The sequence below is a fragment of the Triticum urartu genome, chromosome 5A, assembly GCF_056163025.1.
Source record: "Triticum urartu cultivar PI428250 chromosome 5A, HENAU_Tu73, whole genome shotgun sequence".
In the NCBI taxonomy this organism is placed as follows: domain Eukaryota; kingdom Viridiplantae; phylum Streptophyta; class Magnoliopsida; order Poales; family Poaceae; genus Triticum; species Triticum urartu.
Genome location: NC_141877.1, coordinates 590,681,015 through 590,699,567, shown reverse-complemented (window position 1 = coordinate 590,699,567; position 18,553 = coordinate 590,681,015). Strand labels below are relative to the sequence as shown.

The following is an 18,553-nucleotide window of genomic DNA, read 5'->3' as shown; positions in this document are numbered from 1 at the left end:
CCCCCCTAACCGAATATATACTGGAGGTTTTCCAACCTATTGATATACAAGTTTTTGCGCGCCTCTTCTAGTTGATGTAGTTTTAGTTGGTCCTAGACTAATTAGAGCTAGCCCTAGCCACCTCTAATCCTCATAATCAGAAACCCAGTGTGGTTCTAATATCCTCCCTCTAATTCTCCGGTGACGATTAGCTCTGGACGGCGAAGCGCTGCCAGATCATGAAGACCGTCCGCTTGCAACCAAGTAGAGAAGTCATGCTTTCGGTGTTTGGTTCGAGCGATCGTTCCAGGATGGTTCGCGGGATCGTCATCAACGTTCGAGGGACTTCAAGGACGATCTACACCGACTCTTCTTCTTCCGTTGCACTCTGGAGTTGATAACGATCTTTGATCCCAACCCGTTATGCATCTTCATATTTATCTTGGTGATCATAGGTGTGAATATTTTTTTTGTTCTACTACGTTTCCCAACATTCTCTGCTAAGCAGAAATGCACGGCTGCTATGCGGATGCTTGCACTTGGTACCGCCGCCAATGTCGTCAGTGAGATGGTTCGGATGGGGAAGAGCACATGCCTAGCGACAACTGTGTAGTTTGCCTTCACCGTGGTGGAGGTGTTTTCAGCAGAGTGTCTGAGAGAACCAAGTGTGCAAGATACACAAGAATTGTTGGCTATCGGAGAGGAAAGAGGATTTCCAGGTATGCTCGGTTCATTTGATTGCATGCATTGCCAATGGACGAACTGCCCCCAAAGGTTTGTGCGGGATGTGCCAAGGTCACACCAAAGAGGCCACCATCATATTAGAAGCGGTGGCATCACATGACTCGTGTATTTGGCATGCTTTCTTTGGAATGCCTCATTCTCACAGCGACATCAATGTGCTTCAGCGATCTCCCGTGTTCAGAAGACTTTGTAATGGGGAATCGCCGCCCTGCAACTTCACTGTCAACGGTCGCGACTACAACATGGAGTACTACCTTGCTGATGGTATCTATCCTCGGTGGGCGGCGTTTGTGAAGACTATATCTGATCCAGAGGGTAACAAACAAAGCCACTTTGCAACAATGCAAGAAGTAGCTAGGAAGGATGTGGAGAAGGCATTCGGAGTGCCCCAAGCTCATTGGAAAATTGTTCGCGGAGCTGCAATGATGTGGGAATCAAAAACTTTGTGGCAGCTGGTGACATGTTGTGTCATTTTGCATAATATTGTCGAAGACGAGGGTGAGGGGCAATCCGAACTCATGATTTAGACAAGGCTGGAGAACAAGTCCACATCCCAAAACAACAACATGCAAATCATGTTATCAATTTTCTGCAGACGGATCAGAACATTCGAAATCATCAGGTGCACACGCAGGTACCAGTGATCTTGTGGAGCATATGTGAAACCACAATGAAAACCAATGAATTATGCACTTCGAATAATTTTTATGTTCACACTATGCGTTATCACTATCAACAATTGTTATTTATTCCCTCCGTTTCTTTTTAGTATATATATAAGATTTGATCAAAGTCAAACTACACAAAGTTTGACTAAATTTATATAAAAAATATCAACATCTATAATACTAAAGCTATATGGTATGAAAATTGATCCCATGATGCATCTAATAATATTGATTTCATACTATCTTTGTTGATATTTTTTCTTATAAAGTTAGTCAAACTTTACACAAAAACAGTGGATATGTATGAATTTGAGGTGTGTGTCTGCCCGATAGTCAGTATGAGGGGTCGTCCGGCGCTGTCCGCGGTCGTCCCGGGCGTGTCCATGAACGTTTATGGAGCCGAATTTGCCAAGCCCGTCTGTAAATGCTCTTCGTGTGCAAATTACGTTCCCTCACTAGGTTTTTCATTATATTTTTGGATTTAAAAGAATAACTGAATTTTACACAATACAGCTCCAAAAAAGTATTCCCATCACGAGGCTTTCTTGTTTTCAGAGAATGACCCTTTGTTGCCGTTTCATGAACTTTGTGTTATTCTTCTACCTCAATTAAAAGAATTTGCTCGATACTCCTTCTTTAAAGAAAAATAAGATCGCTTAGATCACTATTTTAGTGATCTAAACAATCTTATAGTATTTTCTTTCCGGAAGGAGTAGTAAGCACTAGCAGGTTGGTAATACTTCATTTATTTTTTGTCTTGTTTTTTTTTAACATTGGTGCATACATGAGCGTTCATATATACGCGTATATACTCATCCCTATGAACCCACACATGCACACCATATTTTTATTAGTATCTCCGGGAGATCGAGCTGACATATCATTTTGAGATTTTTACGAAGTTATTGTAGACGCCTGGTAGCCGACGGGAACGTCTCCTCTCACTGAATATGTATTTTTTTTAATCTTGTTTACATCGCACCATCCATAATATTCACCCCAACACATACTCCCCAGGGCTTGTCTCATTTTAGCACGCTATCTCATTGTCTCCCCTCAACCAATCGTTTAGAATAGAAAAATATCCCAAGCTGCGATTACAAGTTGGCGCATAAACGGCAATCATTTCCATTCGACGGGTCATATTGTAATAATAGTATAGATACAGCTTTGGAATCGTATTCCGTAGAACACGTTTTTTCTCCCGGGGGTATATATGCCATGCGATCTCATTTTCGTTGGACGCTGGGAGTATCTATCTATCCATCCATCTAGCAGCCGGTAAAAAGAAAAGAAAAACGATGGTCCGGGCGACTGATGCGCGACGGCGACAGACTCGACCGGCCACGAAAAGGAGCCAAAAAGGCAGCCGTCGAGCTCCCCCACTGTCCCCCTCCCTCCGCTGCCCCGCGCCTGCCCGCTCGACGCACCCAAGCGTTGCGGCTTCCAGCGAATGAACTGCTCTGCCCTGCGCTCTGGAGTCTGGACCATCTCCCGTCCCCGCGCGCACGGGCCACAGTGCGCATGCACATCCAGTCCAGTCCAGTCCAGTCCAGCAACGAATCTCGCTGCGATGGCGATGCCGATGCCATTGCCATTGGGCGGCATCGGCTTGTCCCGCGGGTGCGTGACCCGACCTGACTCCCTCGGTCCGCCGGCCCAGTTCGTTCCACCCCACCCCACCCCACCCCACCCCACCCCCCGGAAGAACGAATGATTCCCTCGTCGAAACGGCTGATATCTCCGTGCCAGATTCGACACGTTCGACCCGATGGACATTACAAAGTTTCCATCCTTGGTCAGTTCGCCACTACAGCATCACACTGGTACTACTACCTCCGTTTCAGTTTATAAGTCCTACACGTATACCTAGATTGCCAATTTTATCACCTTAATATAAACTATATAACACAAAAATTATACGGTTTGAAAATAGAGCATCTGAAGTTTATATTAATATATATATGATTTGTATTAAGTTGATCAAATTAACGACCTAGGGGTACGCGTACATCCTGTAAACTGATAGAGAGGTATTACGTGCGTTGAGGTTCTGACTAGTACTATTACTAGCTGGATTGATGATGATGAAAGGTAGGAGGGCCTTCACTCGAGCCCATAAAAAATTACACTGCTAATAATACTATAATAATAATCAAAGGCAAAAGAGCACCAAATCCAAGATAGATTGATAGGCAGATGCGGCTGCGCCACAGATGCCAAACATTCATTAACCACGGCGGCCATGTCGACCCGCCCGCCCGCACTGTGCCCAACTGTCGACGATTCCACCTCCCATTCGATCCGGAAAACGAAGCTAAAAAAAGATGAAGAGACGAACAGGGGGTGAAATTCAAGAGCACGATTACAAGGAGGAGCACAGCTCACCACTACTAGCAGCAGGAGACTGACTGAAGGAGGGTCGATCGAGGAACTAATTAATTAATTAACATCTTCTTCTTCTTCTTCTCTAATTAATTAAAAACAACTAATCTTGGCGGGCGGGCGGGCGGGCGTGCGGTACTACGTACGTCGTGGTGAAGGGCGGTAGGGGACATGAATAGCCGGGCGAACAGGAGTTGTAGAAGGGTAGAGGTACTACGTGGCCATGGATTAACCTTGTCTTGGTCTTGGAGGCAGCGCCGGCCGGCCGGCGAGCTCACCGCTGCATGCTGCTACAGGCTCAAGTTGAGGTCCAGCTCCTCCTCGGCCTCCTCGCCGTTGTTGTTGTAGATGCTGCCGCCTCCGGAGGTGAGCGTGGTGGTGGTGCTGGCGGGCGACGGGGTGGTGGCGGCCGCCGAGGCGGTCGGCCCGTGGCAGCCCCGCCTCCAGTTGAGCATGTCGATCAGCTCGTCGCGCCCGGCGCCGGGCTGCTCGGCCGCGGCCATCATCGCGCGCTCGCTGCTGCTGCTGCTGCTGCTGACGGCCAGGAGCTGCTGCTGGTGCGCGGCGGCGAAGCGGGACACCTGCTGCATGCCGCCGCTGTACAGCTCGCCGGTCGCCGCCGAGGACGCCGACGCTCCCTGCGGCGGCGCGTAGTACTGGAGCCGGTCGGAGCCGACCATGATGGAGCTGTGGGAGGCGATTGGGAAGGTGGTGGGCAAGGCCGCGTAGGCACGGCTCGCGTAGGCGTGCGCCGGGAGGCCCGCGGCGACGCCGGGCGGCGCGGTCGCGGCAGAACCCGCGACAGAGCCGGCGTAGGGCCCCGAGGCGGTGGCGCCGGAGGAGTTGGGCGGCGCGGCATTGGCGTGGAGGTGCGCGGAGGAGGTGGGCGGCATGTAGAAGTAGGGGTTCCAGCCGATGCTGCGCTCCTTCTTGTGCGCGTTCTGGTGGCCGCCGAGCGCCTGCGACTTGAGGAACTTCTTGTTGCAGAAGAGGCAGGGGAAGAGGCGCACGTCCTTGCCGTCGACGCACGCGCCGTCGCCGCCCGCCCCGGCCCCGCCGTCAGCCTCGGCGACGGATTGCGCCGCCGGCGCCAGCGTGAGCGAGAGGTCGGCCGGCTTGGACGGCGGCATGGGCACAGACACAGGGGGCGAGTCCATGTCCATGTGGCGGCGGCGGCGGGGTTGTATATCCGCGGGCGACGCGATTAAACAAGGTCGTGGGAAAGGATATGATTATATCCACAAAGGGGAGCGAGGGAGGGAGGGGGAGGCGAGCGTGCGTGCACTGGAGTGGTATGTGTGGTTCGGCCCAGGAGAAAGGCGAGGGTTTGTTTTTCTATATATGGCAACGGACGCAGGAGAAGAGTTGGAGTAGCAGCAGCAGTTGAGCAGTTTGGCTAACGCTAACTGGGGGCTACTCTCTACTGTGGCTGGCTGGCTGGCTGAGTGCGCCATTTCCTTTCCTTTCCTTTGGTTTCTTTTTCCCACTTTTTTCCGCTGCTGATAAATTATTATGCTTGTCAAGTTGAGTGGCGGCCTCTCAGCCCTACGACTCTCACTTGGAAATGCTACTAGTAAACTGTATAGCAGACGACTGCTACAAATGCCATGGTTATCAAAGAAGATGTAGTGGGATTCTGTCTACGGTACCACGTACACACACGCACACGAGTGGGAGAAAAGAAAGGGGTTGGAAAAGGAGGCCAGCAGGCAACTGGCTGGCTCCGGCCGGTGGCTCGTCCGCCGCGGCGGTGGTGACGCGAATATATGCGGGCGCCCAGTGGGCGGGGCCCCGGCGTAAGTGGGATTGGGCGGCCATGGGAGGCCGCGGCCACATGGTGGCGCGCCATTGGGGGGCTACGTGCGCAAGTGCTTTCACGCAACACGCCATTACCACTGTAGCACTCCGTGAGGCCAACTCCACCGCGCGACCCTATCCTATCCGCCCCCGTCCGTTTGGGGTAAAAGGAACAAACGAGACGGCCCAGCGCGTGGGCGCAAACGGATTTTTGTCCGCTTTGTGTCCGCTTTCGACCCATCCCGGCCCAAAGTTGCGCCGGTTTTGGGGTGAAACGGACAGCGCGCGGACGGGCGGGACGCGCGCGCTTGTCCTCCCCTGGCCCGTCTGTCGGTGGGAGAAATCAAACCCCCTCCCCCACGCCCATCTGGCGCCATTTCCCCCAAACCCTCCCACGTCCCTCCCGCCACCCCCTCTCTTCCCCGTCCATGGCCGACGCCCCGCCGAGTTCCGGCGGCCTGGCCGTCAACCCGACCGCAAAGGTGAACAAGAAGGCGCCAAGGAAGCCGCGGTCGGAGTGCACGCCGGAGCAGATCGCCAAGTTGGATGCGGAATCGGCGAAGAGGAGGGAACGGAGAGCGGCCGTCAAGATCATTGCCGCCGCGGCCAAGTTCGCCGCCAAGCGCGAGGAGCTGGAGGCCGCGCAGCGCAAGGCCGCTGCCGACGAGAAGGAGGATCTCGTCAACAAAGCGCACGCCATCCTCATGCTTGGCATGGGCCGCCCGGCAGGGTTCCATGCAGCGGCCGTCGGCCCGGCGAGCACAGACTCGTCGGTCGCCCAGCCTACGCACTGCCAGTCGCCGACGTCGCGCGCCGCGCCCATGTCGCCCGGCTTTCCTTCGCCCAGGCACGACGGCCAGACCCGTTTCTCGGCGTCGCCGGACGTGGGCTTGTTCGCGCCGTCCACACCACGCCCCGTGGCCGTCATCGACCTCAACGTCACGCCTGGGTCCAGCAGCGGCGGGCGGCCGTCCGTCGAGATGCAAAGAAAGCAGGCGTGTGCACCGTTCACGGGCACCATGTCGCCCCCCCCCCCCCCCCCCCCCCGCGTGTTGTTTGACGGAATGCCATCCTCAACGCCGACGATGGACGACCCCTTCTACAACCAGTACATGGAGGACGTGATCTTCCAGGGTGGGCATGGCCGTGCCTACGACCCCGAGGAGACCCAAAGTCAGGATGGCCGCGCCCAGCATGTGCCCGATGAGGAGGCCGACGACCGTGCTGACTACGACCATGGTGATTCGTGGCATGAAGACGACGACATCTATGTCGAAGGTGAAGATGAAGATGAAGCCAATGATGTTGATATTAGTGGCGCTCCATTGTTCATAGACGAGCTCACCCAAAGAGCGGAAGCACAAAAGAAGCGGAAGAGCATTCGCACCGGTTCATATACACAAGATGAGGACAAGTTGATTTGTCAATGTTGGATGGAGATTAGCCAAGATCCAAGGACCGGCGCGCAACAAAAGGGCATTGTTTTTTGGACGAGAGTCCACAAAACATTCCATGAAAGGAAGATGTTTGAGCCCTACCAAATTGCAAGCAACCGTGGCATCGGTTCGATTCAAAAAAAATGGTTGTTCATCCAACAAGAGTGCAATAAGTATTGTGTCGCATTTGAGAGCGTTGAAGCACGACCCATGAGTGGTCTCAGCGTTGGGGACATGGTATGCTCTTCTCTTTCTAGCCCTTTCCTTGCTACGGCCATGATACTTCGGCCGTGTATATGTTTGCATGTTCACTTGTTGTTGATCATGTGGTGTAGGCATTTCAATCTTTGGAGGCATTCAAGGCCCGGCACAATGACAAGCCATTCACTCTTACGCATTGTTGGACGCTCATCAACAATTGCCCTAAGTTCAAGGATCAATACCGTGAACTTCAAAGGAAGAGAGGCAAGAAAACAGCCAAGTTCGCCGGAGGTGGGGATGGCGAGGCGTTGAAGAGGCCGAGGGGCAAGACCAACTCCAAGGTGGACGACATACGTGACGCCTCAACCATGGCCTTGCATGAGACTTTGCATGGCATGATGTCACATAAGGATGTGAGGGACGAGAAGAAGCGGCAAAGCAAGGACGTGCAAATGAAGCAATACCTAGACCTCCAAAGACAGAAGCTTGAGATGGAGGAGGCGGCCAAGAAGAGGAAGATAGAATGGAGGAGGCGGCCCGGCAAAGGCAGCTCGACATGGAAGAACCGCCCGGCAAAGGCAGCTCGACATCGAGGCCGACAACGTCAAGGCCAGGCAGAGGCAGCTCAACATCGAGGCCACCAATGCCGCCACCAAAGCGAGGGAGGTGGCCCTTGCGATCATGGGCGTGGACTTGTCGAAGATGAGCGACAAGACGAGGGCCTGATTCGAGGCCAAGCAGAAGGAGATGCTCGACGCCGAAGGCCTGAACTAGGTCGTCCGGTCGGCGTGGCCGTTCTTTTTGGAGGCTGGCATGGGTGCCGCCCGCCCGCTGGGCCGCTGGCAGTGTGCCGGCGAAAAAACATTCACTTTGGAGGCCGGCTGTGTTGCCGGCGAGGACAACTATTCATTTTGGAGGCTGGCTGTGTTGCCGGCCGCTGGCTGTGTTGCCGACAATGGTCGTGTAGGCCGCTGACTTTGTTGCTGGCGTGATGAACCGGAGTCGTGAACTGGGGCTTGGCATTTGAAACGTCCCTTTTTTTTAAAATAGACGCGGACAGAATGGGGCAAAAGGATGCGTCCGCGCGATGGGCGCACGGCTACCGCATCTCAGAACAGGCCCGAACACGATCCTAAATCCCTATCCAAAGGAACAAAACGGACGTCCGTTTGGGTCGCGCGATGGAGTTGGCCTGAGGCGTGTAGTCCGGCTACAGGAGCAACGCTGCCGCCGCGGCAGGACACAGGAGTACGTAGCCAGGAGGAGTTGGTTGGTTCAATCCGGACGGACGGAGGGAGAAAAGACCGTGTGATCGGAAAGCGCCTCTCCGTGTGGCTATCGGTTTCGTGCCATATCTGGAGTTCTCGGCAGCCTAGCCCTGCCCACCCGCCTACTGCAACAAGTGTAGCTCAAACTGGGATGCAGGAACCAAAAGGGAGGGATGGGATGGGATTTACTACTACCATCTGGCTCGCTCACTGATCTTTCTTCTGCTAGCTGCTGAACGATTAGGTACGGAACTCATAAAAAGAAGACGGTGCCCGTACTGCTCGTTAACATCAAAGTAGTCCTCCTAGTAATCAAGACACTAACAAACAAGCCCGCTAACCTGCGTGCGCAGCCAGTTCAGGAGTTCGTTTGCAGAGCAAGTACGTGCTTCAACGTCTCAGTAAAGCGCACTACAAATACAGCAACTTATAAAAATACTACCTCTGTAACTTACTCATATTAAACGTTCTTATATGAAGTTACGCAGGGAGTATGATGATTCCCACCAAACAACAACGAGTTGCTACTAGATAAAGCATAGCGTACGTATTTATCTCTGTTGCGGAACATGGCCGGCAAAGTAGGAGTAATATAGTAGCAATAGTATTTATTTATCATCAGTGGCTGCATGCAGTCCAGCGGAACATGTGCCACTTTCCACTTCTAGAGAAGGAACCAACGTCCGGTCTAGTTTCAAGTCATCGACACCACCACTTTTCCCCACCCTAAACAGCGATGGTCACATGTACTAGATGCAGCAGCTCCCATTAAACTAAACCAGCGAGTGTCACCGCGGCGACCCGGCTGGCTGTTGCTAGTTGCTACCCCCTCGAACCGTGACAGAGGAAAAAACAAGGGCAGCTGGTGCAGCCGCGACACGATTTTTTCTCACCCTCGCCCTCACCTCACCTCAAAGAGATCTGGTTGGATCCGCGGCGCTGTCACGTCCGCCTCACGCTTTTGTCCAAAAACAGGGACGCGCCCGTCGAGTTTCCGTCCGGCAAAGGACAGGTTTCCAACTCAGAGTGAAGGTGAATTTCTCCTTGTGTACGGGCGAATTTTGGCTTTGTTGACGCTCCGGAAAGGGGACGTGGAGAGATTGTAACCAGAACCATCTGGACGGCTCACTGGCTCAACTGGTCCTTGGTACTCGCTGTCCGTAATAAACTAACTCCCGTTGTCTCCTTCAGCTCGCTAGCTTTCCATGCTCGGGATACGTGAACTGTATTGCTACGGTAAAGAGAAACTGGCGAGTTCTTGTGAATACTCTCCCTCCCTCTCTCTCTGCCGGTTTCAAAGTAGTACTTGTCCATCGTCAGTTCATCACCAGCAGCAGGTAGGCCGCGCAACGCACTGTGAGAGGAGAGAAAAAATGGCAGAGGAGCTGGAGTCCGGGCGAAGAAAAGTGGAGGGAGAGAGGGGGAGGAAAAGACTAGCGACGTGACCTACTAACCCCAATCAGCACGGACGGTGAGGGAGGAGCGAGACATGGCCGGGAAACAAACGAGTTACCTCATCCGGGTCGAAAAGATGAGGCGGAAAGGCTAGCTAGCCGCACTGCCCGCCCGCCCGCCCCCATATGAACATGGCGACTACTACTAGCACTACTCATCATCACATCAAACAACAAATATGGTAAAAGCCACGCTGCCACTAGTAGCATCGTCGCATAATAATTGATCACCCATCTACCGCGCGGAGAGAGAGAGAGAGTGGGGCCGCATGCATGCATGCACAGTGGATGCCCCGAGCACCGCGTAACTGAACACGAACCGACGCGCGACAAGCCAGAAAGAGAGGTACAGTCCGGCGGTAGTAGTACTGTAGTAGGAGCTCGTCGATGGAGGGGACAGACACGCATCACCACTACCGCTAGACCACCCAGCCCGGCCCGGCCCGGCCCAGGCAGCCAGCAGCGATGCGACGAGATATTTACGACGGAGTGATGTGAGTTCGGGCGCGCGTGTGAGTATGATGGCCTAGTGGGGCGAGGAGCCGCTCTGGTGGGCAGGCCAGAGCGGCGCAGGCAACACGGGAGGCGGCCAATGGGGAAGAGACACGTCGGAGCGACGGGACGCCGTGTGCCCTGGGACGGCATCTTGCGCGGCTGGGCTGGGCTAGTTGGTGAGGCAGAGGCAGAGGCAGAGGCGGGGAGTGAGAGTGAGAGGGACGGTGGCGGAGGTGAGGTGACCCACTGGTGGAAGCCCCGGCAAGCGGAGGAGGGGGAGTTTATGGGCGGCAGGGCCCACCGGGTTTGTCCCGTTGCGCTCCATGGCCACCATTTTCTCGCTCTAGTTCCAGGTGGTCCTTTTTTCCTGTGGCATGGCAGCGGGGAGGACCACCACAAGGTGGTGCCCAACTCCACCGGACATGCCATGCCCAACGGGGCGGCCTGCGCCCAGGACGCCTCCTTCGCTTGCTTGCCGCCATCGGCTAAAATTTTACTAAGCTCGAGGCCTCCGTAGCCTACTCAGATCCGCCAGAGGGAGGCGTCACCTTGAGAGAGAGTGTCTCTGGCCGGCCTAAATAGCCAACCGCTGACCCTTTTCTGATTACACAGGCTGTGGAGGAGGCTTTTGTTGCTCAATGAAACCCGTGCAGAGAGAGTTATCAGAAGAAGAAAGAGTTTCTACACAATTACTACACGTGTAGACAGTGACCAGGTTGTCAGGCAGATGATTATTGGTAACTACGAGTACTAGTAAAAGCAGAGAACATTTACTACTACTCTGTCAAAGTTCATTACCAAGACTAGGGACATACTTGCAGCAGAGGAGAACAGCTCCGTGCGTCTGCTAGTACCAAGTAACAGTAATATTTATTGACATCTCCACATTCAGAGAGAGATAAAATCAAATGCTATATGTAACTAGGATAGATGGCTTGACTGGGAAACTTTCTTTGTTGACATCATAGTCCCCATTACTCTTTCACAAAGATGCTGCTAGTACTAGTGTCTAGGCAATCTGTCTTGAGGGAACTCTCCCAACAGAGAGAGCATTGACTATTGGGAAAACGAGACCTGGCCGTGCCAAAGCACTCTCCCTCGCAAGAGCAGCGCAGTGAGTGCGTGCACGTAACAACAAACAACAAATGGGGAATGGAGGGGGCCGACCGAATAGACAGCGAACAAATAGACAGCAAATCTTTCCCAGTAAGGCTTTGGGTTCGTAGTGGAGGACGGGGAGAGGGGCATCTCAGATCTGCGCCCCGGGGGGGATAGGGGACCGCGAGATCGCTGAGGGAAACCGACCTGTAGTGTCAGGTACTATGGCCGGCCAAAGCCTTTGATGAGTGGCAAACAATCGGCACATGTAATGGCGCCAACCATTCCTGCAGTTGAACTGGCGTGGCACCAGCCACCACCGCTCCCCAGGACCACGCGCGCCAGAGGACAGGACAGCCGCGATTACTACTCCTGTATGCTAACCAATCTCTGGAGATTCCGCCCTCGCGTCGACCAGCTCGTACCACTGCTGCATATAGGAACCATGTGCAACTTCCGTGGCCTGGAGCGGATAGCGCTCCCTAGGGTGGGGCGTTCAATTGGTCAGTCTTAATTTGTTCCTATCCTTTAATAGCTGGGTCCTAAGTGTATGGCACAGTGGGTGCGAGTAATAAGTTCCTCTACAGAGAACAATTGTCCCGCCCCTTTCATGCCTCTGCCTCACTTGATGAGTGAGTCCTGTCATAGGTGGGACTGTATACTACTCTAGTACGAGTATTATTTAGTTGCAGAGTACAGGGTCCAGGGTCCAACTTTAAATAGTATCCTATCTAACTCCATCTCAAACTCCAGAAATATCTATAGCAAGTATTCAAAGGAACACCCTAAAAAAAAGTATTCAAAGGAAACAGCAACATAAACATCGAGTTTTTTTTAGAGAGGAAAAGAGATAACATGAACATGGAGCTGATATTGAACTGCAAGTGCAAGGCATGCTGGTGAACATAGCATAATGGCTTTTTCTTGTTCACAAAAGTGGAAATGCCTAAAGCAGATAGTACAGGTTCGACAGTCACACAGCAACCAGGATAGACGCAAGATATCAAAAGTAAATCCCGTTTGCTGGAACTAAATAGTGGCAGGTCTGCAAGTGGCGTCGGCGAGAGAGCGTACCTAAGCAACAAGTGGCAAAGGTCATTTGTCCAAGTTTCGTACAGCATGTCCGCGTCAGTTCAATTGAGTTCACAGGGGCACCTGCTATCAGTATCTCCTGCTGTTCCATGAGCCCAAAGTAGAAGACGACTTGACATTGCTGGCGACGGCACCACCACCACCACCACCACTGTTTGCAACAGGGCAATCACGGGACCAGTGACCAGCCTTACCACACTTGAAACACCCATCAGATGAGGTTGCTGAACTTAATGCCCTCCCGCCTTTGTCAGAGTAAGGATCCGAAGCTTGATTCGGGCAGTCCTTCGCCCAGTGGTTCTCTTGCCCACATTTGAAGCAGCCTGAAGAGCTCTTGCTCATGTTTTGGTTGGTGGGGGTAGCACCAGCTTGGTATTGTGATGAACCACCTTGCAGTGGAGCAGCTGTCCTAGGCTGCTGCTGATCGTCACACCATTTGAAAAAGCCACAAGAGCTACCTCCCTGAGAGATTTGTCCCCGGTCCAACACCAAGAGAAAGACATGAAATGCCCGAGTTATCAGGAGTCATACAACAATTATCATCAAAATAAAGTAAAGCGTGAAGGGAACAAGGAATATCATGGATTATTAAATCATAGGTGATGGCATATAGCATCAGTTGCTATCCAGAAAGATGCAGATAGCGAAAAAAAAATGCTCCACTACAACAAAAAGATCTACTGCATATAGGAACTGCCATAATATCTCTTTAAGCAGATTTTGTTCACCAACAGATCATTTCGGGTAATTTCGAATCATGAGAATAAAATAAAGAGCTACATAGGCAACAAGCACATGCTGTTATTGTTTACTATATTAGTAAAATGCCATTTTTTACACAAACAATAAAGAATAAGGATATTTATTTGGCTACCAGTTGCATTGCATGACAGGCTGTGGAAAGGGTGCTCCAGATACCATGAAAGAAAAACACGTCAGCCATGCATACCCAGTTAAATGCTATCAGGCCAATTTAAGATTTGGAAAGCGTGTATTCCAGATACCACGAAAGAAAGTATGTCGGCCATGCATATCCGGTTAAATGATTATCATGCCGATTTAAGATGGTACAGAAACCACTTCCTCATGATCGAGAATAATTGAGTTGAACCCAAATGACCTAGTTGCTCAGTCATAAGAGCAAAAAGGTAACAAGATATGAAGATATGAACCGCATTAAAACGTGAATCTGTTCTGTTGGCAACTAAATCTTAACTCATAACTGCACTCTGCAACTGTGACCATCACACTGTCAACATCTTCTATTGGAAAAATATGGAATATGCGGATGATATGATAGTCATGAATCATGGCCACAAGATAAAGAGTTATAAATGCCCAAGTAACTATCCACGTCAACACAGCAACTTCCAACCGTAAGAATTGGTACAAATGATTAAGTAGATGACATGCTTTGTGGCTTAATACTAATTAGCAGGAGAAAATAAGCACCAAGTGTTCAGTATAACTTGATATTAAAAATTACATGTCACATTAGATAAAAGCATGACATTAAATCCACAGCGTAACACGTCCGCAGAAAGAAATTAATGTTGGGCATAAAATGTCCAGATGAATGAACCTGAGCTGGGCACCGATAAAACTGCCTCCCAACATTAACTCCCGCCTTTGTCGTGAGAATTAAGCATGTTCCAGCACCACAGGAACAAGGCATATTCACAATTGATGCATCTGACTGAAAGCTTGTGCTGCTGCGAGCATTAGCAGCGCCTGGAGATGGAGCATCACACCACTCAAAGAAGTTGCAACCTCCATTGTCCTTATGGTAAAAAATAACATCAGCACCACAGGTACGTTAAAATAAGAGAAACAAAAGGAGACAAGAAATAGCCTTCTTTCTTCATTACGGAATGAAATCTCCAATTTGGGTTAGCCGAATGTACATGCATGCGCATATACATCAGCTAACAGAACGGCCCTTTATTGATTTGCACTTTCCAAGATTAAATTAGACATTTGCAACATGACAATCATAACTCTGAAGGTGAAGGCAAACAAACATACTCGAGAAACGCTGGAGGTTGGTTATGGACTAAGGGCAACAGACACACATTACACAAGCATGACTGCAAATTTGGCTAAAGAAAACTCAAACAACAGGCTCACTTCACGCATTTATCCAACAATTTCTCAAGTATGATGTGCATCTAATGTTCATAAAATAAATGCCGGAGAGTCAGTGCAGCCAGTGGAAAGGTTTGGTCTACCAGATATAGCAGACAGCTCGGGGATATGCAGAAGAAAAACCAACCAGAAACTCTGGATCAGGGACAGTGCAACCAGAGCAATGGCAGGCGCAGGATGGGGATCTCTTGAAAATCAATACTGACGGTGCTTTCAGTGCAGCAAATGGCAGAGGAGGCTGGGGATTCGTGATTCGGGACCGACTGGGGACAGTTAGAGGTTATGGAGCTGGGTCTATTCCTCGTCCGGCAAGTGCACTACAGGCGGAAGCGCATGCGTGTACTGAAGCTTTGAAAGCTGCAGTGGACTGGCGAATGACAAACATCATACTGTAGGCAGAAAGCAGGAATCTCATCCAGGCGATGCAATCCACCTATTTGATCTGACAAATGAGTGTATTATCTTTAGAGATTTGCATGTGTTTGCTAGACTTAATTTTACCATGGTTTCATACTCTTGTGTGCCTAGAGGTTGTATTAAGCTAGCTCATGACCTCGCTGCTGTCGGGGCATGTGGAAACAATCCCAGGTTTCTGTGGTTAGAGAACCTGCCACCTGATGTAAGCTACGTTGAGGCCAACACGTTTGTTGTGCCTGAGTGATAATGGAATTGGTGTTCCAGCTCAAAAAAAAGGTTCCACGCATCAGGATTTCATTTGTACTTTATAAGACTTAGTTTTTAGCACTAGTGGTGGCCTAAACCTTGCATATTTTACTTTTCTTTAATAGGTTAAATAATTGATACTTATTTTAAAAAGCAAAACAGAAAGAGTTTAAGACACTCTGTAAAATGCCTTAGCGAACTGGATGCTAGAGTTAGGGACAGAAATGCCAATGGAATTGCCCCAATACAACAGAAATGGCGGAAGTTAACCTAAGGCAGAGACAAGGGCAAATCAGACCGGAATCGTTCAGATATCACTTATTCCATATCCTATTCCAAGGTCTTTTGGGGTTAAGTGTTTGGGAAAGATAGTGCAAGAAAAGAATACCTAAGCTGATAGCACCAGTAACAAATATAGATCAAATCTATAGTAAACTAATGAATATTCAGTCAGATATCAGGTGAAAATGGTGTCACACATATAACACTATTGCTAAAAAAATCCATATAACATTGATAAACCACCGTACATGTCCAAAATACAGCAATACAGTTCAGAAGCCACAACTCAGAATCACATAACAGAGGCAGACAAACTTGAAGACTAAGGTAATATAAACGGATGTAATATTTGCCTAGACCGGGTAGAGAAGATGCATTTTAAAATATCAGAATAATGACTATATGTAGCTTTCAGAGACGGATTCTTTGGACAGTCCAATGAAATACTTGGCTCACATAATAGACAAACATTTAAAAGCTACAGAGATACGCCACATGAAAGAGGCCTGGCATTTGTCAATGTTATTTGGTTTTGAACTTAAAAGCAAAAACCTAAAATATGTAAGTCAAAGAGTAGGCAATTGACAAGGTGCAACAACAAAAATGAAGCTAAAAACAAATTATGTCTATACATCCACCTAAGAATAGGAACACAACTTATATAGCCCATCAAGCACCCATGACAACACTAATCATGCAGCACACACAAGTTAATTGACTGCTGCTGAAGGTCTGATCCTAACACGCCACCGAAATTGAATGAAACACATGTACTACAGCTTCTTGCAATAATCATATTGGTACTCAGCAAAAAACACAGAAGGATGTTCTTCTAAACCAAACTATGATGGGCATTAAGTCGGCCACCGCACTACTAACTGGGAAAAAACAATCATGTTTGCAAAACTAACTTCTCCAAATTCTATAAGAAGCAACTCAGCAGGCCACACTGCCAGAATACTACTATCTTCGATCAACCAGCATGGAGAAATTCTTGTAGAATAATATGCATCATAATATCTAAACCATGTTTTATTTCTTAGTAAGGACGAGACAGGCTGAATGCAACATTATTACACAGTGGTGAAGCTAGAAGTCAATGGCAGGAGAAATAAAGATTTGCCATGAACAATGGTACACACGGACCAGAGTAAGCACATCAGAACTGAAAAATGGTTAAACTATCAGCTGCAGTATAAATGCAAGTGAACTTGGTTTTGCACCAAACCATACATGCACTTGATTTTGTAACAAATAATATTGTTACATCTCCAGACGACCATTGCACTTGGTTCAAGTTCACTATTAACCATTTTTGAGTTTTGGGCTAGCTCAGGGCATCCAAATCACAAGACCACATGGGCACATTGCATTACAAGTACAACTCTCCGAAATGCACAAGGTAACAGGATGATGTGATTTAACAATGAGGGCTGATACTCACCCGCGTGGGACACCTGTAGAACTTGCGGCCGGGGTTTCTGGGCGTGCTGGAGGTGAGCACAAGGCAGATCCCAGCGCCGCAGGGGCACGCCTTCTCCTCCACCTCCCCGCCCGCATCCACATAGCCGCCGCCACCGCCGCCGATTCCGCCTCCTACACCGCCCCCGATCCCGCCGCCGACACTTGCCTGCAAGGATTGGGGGCACTCTCTCGCCCAGTGACTGGTGTCCCCGCACTTGAAGCACGCGCCCTTGGTGATCTGTGCGCCGCCACCAGGGGAGACGCCTGGGACCTTGGAGCCGCCGGGCCGCTTGTGGGCGAGGGTTAGGGTTTCCTGCTGCTGCTTCCAGGCGGCGCTGTGGCTGCCCTTGAGCGCGGACAGGTAGGACCCCTCGGAGGCGGCGGGGGTCGGCGACGGGGAGGTGGAGAGGCGGGGGCGCTTGGAGGACGCGTTCGCCGCGGCCTCCGCTGCCTCGGCGGCGAGGAGGAAGGCCTCGTCGTCGACGTCGTCGAGCAGCGACATGGTCGAGGCGGGCGGTTGGGTATGGGGAGGCCGGTGTGGTTTGAGGATTTGGGGAGGATTTCGTGCGGGAGTTTTCGAGCTTTTCTGCCGCGGAAGACGAATCGAAATGTTTTTTTCTTAGGCAAAGACGAAGCAAAATGGTGCGACGAACGCGGGGATGCTCGGGCGCCCCTATGTCTCGCTTTAAGCGAGTAAACCGAGACAGGGGGATGCGCTCGCTTCGGGGCGACCCACAGACGGGCCAGCCCAGGCGCGCGGGAGCCACAGCCTGTTTTTTTTTTTCTGTTTTCTGTTCTAATTTTTTTAATTTTTGTACTTTTATTTATACTTTAAAATATTCTATATATGTATATATTACAAAAACACTCTTCAAAAACATATTTGAAATTTTTTTGAATAAGTATTAAAAAATGTTGAACAACAATTTGAAGAAGTATTTAAAAATGTTGAATAAGTATTGAAAATGATGAACAAGTACTTAAAAAATATTGAATAGGTATTAAAAAATGTTGAATGAGTATATGAAAAATGCTGAAAAAGTATTTAAAAATGTCAAACAATAATTTCAAAAATGGTATACAAGTATTTGAAAATGTTGAATAAATGTAAAAAATGTTAAACAAGTATTTGAAAAATGTTGAATAGGTATTAAAAATGTTGAATAAGTATTAAAAATTTTGAACAAGTATTTGAAAAAATGTTAAATGACTATTAAAATGTTATACAAGTATTTGAAAAATGTTGAAATAGCGTTCACGCAATGTTGAACGTGTACTAGTGGTCGGGGCGCACCCTGGTGCGCCTCTTGAGTGGTTACTCTACGGTGCCGGGTATGTCTCCGCCCATTCAAGTTGCTTTGTTCACCTTTTGTTAGCACATG

The 18,553-nt window shown here is 49.9% G+C and overlaps 2 protein-coding genes across 3 annotated transcripts; both read right to left on the bottom strand.

Annotated features, from left to right (window-relative positions):
* Window positions 1–3,543: 3,543 nt before the first annotated feature.
* On the bottom strand, window positions 3,544–5,422 carry LOC125510862 (uncharacterized). Its single transcript, XM_048676135.2, has one exon. The coding sequence runs from the start codon at window positions 4,937–4,939 to the stop codon at window positions 4,067–4,069; it is 873 nt and encodes a 290-aa protein (XP_048532092.1). The 5' UTR covers window positions 4,940–5,422; the 3' UTR covers window positions 3,544–4,066.
* Window positions 5,423–12,376: 6,954 nt separating this feature from the next.
* LOC125510861 (uncharacterized) lies at window positions 12,377–17,891 on the bottom strand. Of its 2 annotated transcripts, XM_087521918.1 has the most exons (4): window positions 17,152–17,891; window positions 14,200–14,397; window positions 12,681–13,079; window positions 12,377–12,599 (listed from the first exon to the last, which is right to left on the bottom strand). In XM_087521918.1, exons 1-3 carry the CDS (start codon window positions 17,671–17,673, stop codon window positions 12,687–12,689), a joined length of 1,113 nt encoding a protein of 370 aa, XP_087378044.1. In that variant the 5' UTR covers window positions 17,674–17,891; the 3' UTR covers window positions 12,377–12,599; window positions 12,681–12,686. The 2 variants fall into 2 exon arrangements, with proteins under 2 accessions (XP_087378044.1, XP_048532091.1); XM_048676134.2 differs by having other exon boundaries at window positions 12,377–13,079; window positions 17,152–17,885.
* Between the last annotated feature and the right edge of the window lie 662 nt (window positions 17,892–18,553).

What these genes read in the sequence shown, in the direction of transcription:
- LOC125510862 (XM_048676135.2), bottom strand. Translation starts at nt 4,939, where the DNA reads ATGGACATGGACTCGCCCCCTGTGTCTGTGCCCATGCCGCCGTCCAAG.
- LOC125510861 (XM_087521918.1), bottom strand. Translation starts at nt 17,673, where the DNA reads ATGTCGCTGCTCGACGACGTCGACGACGAGGCCTTCCTCCTCGCCGCC. An exon ending in TCTACAGGTGTCCCACGCGG is followed by an intron (nt 14,398 to 17,151) that starts GTGAGTATCAGC and finishes TTTTACCATAAG; the next exon opens with GACAATGGAGGTTGCAACTT. An exon ending in TTTATCGGTGCCCAGCTCAG is followed by an intron (nt 13,080 to 14,199) that starts GTTCATTCATCT and finishes CAAATCTCTCAG; the next exon opens with GGAGGTAGCTCTTGTGGCTT.